At 33.9% G+C, this 3,551-nt stretch overlaps 1 protein-coding gene across 1 annotated transcript; it reads right to left on the reverse strand.

Moving 5' to 3' along the window:
- Positions 1 to 1,585: 1,585 nt before the first annotated feature.
- On the reverse strand, positions 1,586 to 2,940 carry LOC120091357 (uncharacterized). Its single transcript, XM_039049355.2, has 2 exons — positions 2,376 to 2,940; positions 1,586 to 1,808 (listed from the first exon to the last, which is right to left on the reverse strand). Exon 1 carries the CDS (start codon positions 2,870 to 2,872, stop codon positions 2,408 to 2,410), a length of 465 nt encoding a protein of 154 aa, XP_038905283.1. The 5' UTR covers positions 2,873 to 2,940; the 3' UTR covers positions 1,586 to 1,808; positions 2,376 to 2,407.
- Positions 2,941 to 3,551: the final 611 nt, after the last annotated feature.

Here is a 3,551-nt window from a genome sequence, read left to right on the forward strand (position 1 = left end):
TTGTACCGCTGAAAAAATCATGGCAGATTAGTTTGGCCGTAGATGCAGTGATGGTAATTTGTTGGATGATTGTGTTCATTTATATGTTGATGGATCTGGACGGGCTTCGGAGCACTCTTGTTATCACACATTAGGGGAAGTTGTTGGTTAGAATGCACGATTTTGAGTCTTCATTCCTTTCGATCAACTACAATGATCACCTTCGAGAACTACCTCTGGCAGCCAATTTCGTCAATTTCTTTTACAACTGACTCTAACAACCCGCTCAATTGATTGTATACTAAAAAGAAACAAAAACAGAAAAATACAACATGTGAAAGTATTTATAATTTAACATAATAGAAACACTTTAAGTGGGGAAATCAAACAAATTTGTGTATAAAAATAAGTTTGAAAAAATATAATCAAACATATTAATGTTTTTATTTTAAACAATTTTTATACAAAAACGTTTGAAGAAAAATGATTTTTTGAATTTTTTTTTTTTCCTAAGTAATCCAAACATATGTGAATTCAAGTTTTTTCCGTTAAAAGAAGATCAAATGACATGTTACAAATCTTTTTATTTCTATTTCAAAACATGGTATTTAACATACCATTACTTGTATAATAATACAAAATTCTATACTTCAAAACTTTATGTTAAACAAAATCAACACCCAAAAACAATTTTTCCGATAGCATTAGGAAGAGTGAATAGGCACTGATACAGGTTATGAAGGATCTTAAGGATCTTAGACTAAAATACTTTACATTTCTAATTTTAGACTATCATAATCAACTATGTACACCAAATAAAGATTGTTTATGGAGCTGAGTTGATTATTCTAATTGCTAGTTATTACCGTCAATGAATTGTAATATAATATGTGTTTAAGGTGTAAACTATTTTAGTTTGAGTTATAATACTATGTGTTTGGACAAAAAACCATTTTAGTCTACATTACAAATAAGGAGAGATGATGGTTACAAAATAGTAAACACGGGAGACAATAAAAATTTTCAAATAGTTTTACTGTAACTAAGTATGAGTTAGTAATAATTAAGAATTTCAACTATTATAATAGGAGACCCTAACATTAAGGGGCTATTTGGGGGACCGTAAAGGAATGAATTTATAATGTAATGTAATCCAAAATTAATGTTTGGATTGAGTGTCTTGGGCCCAATTTTTTGATACCAAACTCATTCCATTCCCACCATTTTCGATCCAACCTTCTTTTCAACCGTTTTCACGCTTCACGACTTTATTTTTGTTCTGCCCTCGATTCCTCACACATCCTAACACTCTAGATTTTTAATAATCATGATTACATTGCAATTCCCCAAACAACCTTTAAATGGACTATAATAGATCACCCCATCACCCCCACCCCACCCACCTAAGGCAAGTTGGGTGACAAATGCCCTCCGAAAGATACCATGAAAAGCCTTGATACAAAGGTCCAATTCAATGGATCTACTTAGGAGGCCCAATTCAAAAATTGGATCTAACGAATCAAGGTGGCCCATAATCTCCAAATTAAACCGTAATTTTGACTCGATCCGATTCCCCGGCCCAATTAATAATAATGTATTCCAGAAATCATAAACATGCATGATTGCAATGGTTATCCAAAGATACATGTGTTTTCATCGAATCATACAATTCCAAATTAAAAGATAAATATTATTCTTTAAAAAAAAAAAAAAAAGAAAAGAAAAGCAACCCTTCAAAAGTCAAAGGCAAAATCCAAATTGTTTTTCATTACACACCCATACACGTCCAATCTCCAACATAATTAAATCTGGAAAAAAGGGAACCATATCTACAAGACAGACAAAATTTAGATCGTATTAACCTTTCATTAACAACAGGCATTTATTGAATATTAATAAAATAATAAAATATAAGTTATTCCTCATTTAGAAAATAATAGAAAGATCAAGATTACAACAACCAATTTAAATAAAATAATTATAATAAATAAATAAATAATACAATGTCGATGTTAAAGCTCAAGCGGTAAGGTATACTATTTGACTAATACAAGTTAATAAATTCACATTCTCCGCTCCACATGTTGTATGAAATAAATTACCTTCTCTCATTTGATGTATTCATTCATATCAATAAAATATATACTTAAACCTTTTTCAATTTAACCAAATTTTTTTTAAAAGCTTGAATTTGGTTGCATTTCAACTATATCATTTTACAATTAATTGATGAGCAGCTTGGACACTCGATGAGACGAAATTCCGACTTTCCTTTATTAACAATCTAATTTAATTTCTAAGTTCATCTCCAATTCAACAAATTTCAACTTTGGTAAATAATATAATTGAAAATTAATATATATATTAAATAACAAACACTAAAATGGAAAAGCTACCCAAAAACCTTCCGGATTAAAACATATCTTTTTCACTTGGACTGAGCGGTTTCCGGCTCCGATCCGGCAGCGGCGGGGTGGTGGACCATCTGCCGCTGCGCCGCCACCATAGATTTATAGATGTCGAGGATCATCTTCTCGTCGTATTCCTTCGCCGGCCGCTGTCCGAAACCCGGAATGCCGTCGCACACGGCGGCGCTTCCGCCGTAGCTGGTGGTGAAAACTCGGGAATTAGCGAATCCGAGCATCATATTGACGTAGGCATCACGGAGGCGGAGGAGGAGTTTCTTCGGCGACGGAAGTTTTCGTAAGAATCGGAGCTTGGGTGAGATCTTGATCCGCCAGAAGCGCCTCCGGTTGTTCCGGGTCGACCCCAGCTCCACCTGGGCCAGCCTCCGCCGCCGTCGCGACGACCCGTTGAGCTTCTCGTAGTTTTTTCTTTTCCAGTAGCCTCTTAGTCCTTGGTACCATTTCTCTGAAACTCTATCTTCATCCATTTTTTTCTCTCTCCAGAATTGTGAATTTGGGGAAGATGAACCAGTGAGTCAGGTTTAGAAAGATATTGAATATATATGGTGTAATGTTGCGTTATAATATAAAATATAAAATTTGTATTTTATTTTATTATTTAAAATGAATAGTGTAAGCATCAAATTTCATTATTTTTTTTTTAACTAAAAAAATCAATTATGACTTGAGAATCTTTTAACATAGGTTGCTGAATTAAGATAATTTTGTAAACAATTTTAAATTAGACATTTATTTTTTTTTGGGTGTACTTTGAATTTAAGGAAGTGTTGAATTTTAATCCACTTCGAACTTGGATCTCATCTGTGTTGGGCTTTATTGCAGGCCTTCAGTGGCCTTAATCTCCAACCTGTTTTCTCCTTAGTTTGGTTTCAATATTCTTCGAGCTGACTTGTGTAAGCGATTTTGGCTCTGGTATAATGTCAAGCCTACTGCACTCTAATGTCTAAGTTAGTGCATGGAGTGACTAATTCAACGAAGCACAAAAGAAGTAAGATCGAGTATTACAGTTAGGAATTACTCACCTTTTCTTCTTGGGGTGGTTGAGTGGGGCTATTTATAAGTTTGTTATATGACACGAGTCGATGATTTTCGTGTGACAACAATGATGTTAGAAACGTTTCTGGCACTTGAGATTGTAGGGTGTCA

This window comes from Benincasa hispida, chromosome 11 (genome assembly GCF_027475165.1).
Source record: "Benincasa hispida cultivar pf3 chromosome 11, pf3_genome.v1.1, whole genome shotgun sequence".
NCBI classification, from domain to species: domain Eukaryota; kingdom Viridiplantae; phylum Streptophyta; class Magnoliopsida; order Cucurbitales; family Cucurbitaceae; genus Benincasa; species Benincasa hispida.

Bases quoted from the DNA above. Each gene is read 5' to 3' on its own strand.
- LOC120091357 (XM_039049355.2), bottom strand. From the start codon at position 2,872: ATGGATGAAGATAGAGTTTCAGAGAAATGGTACCAAGGACTAAGAGGC.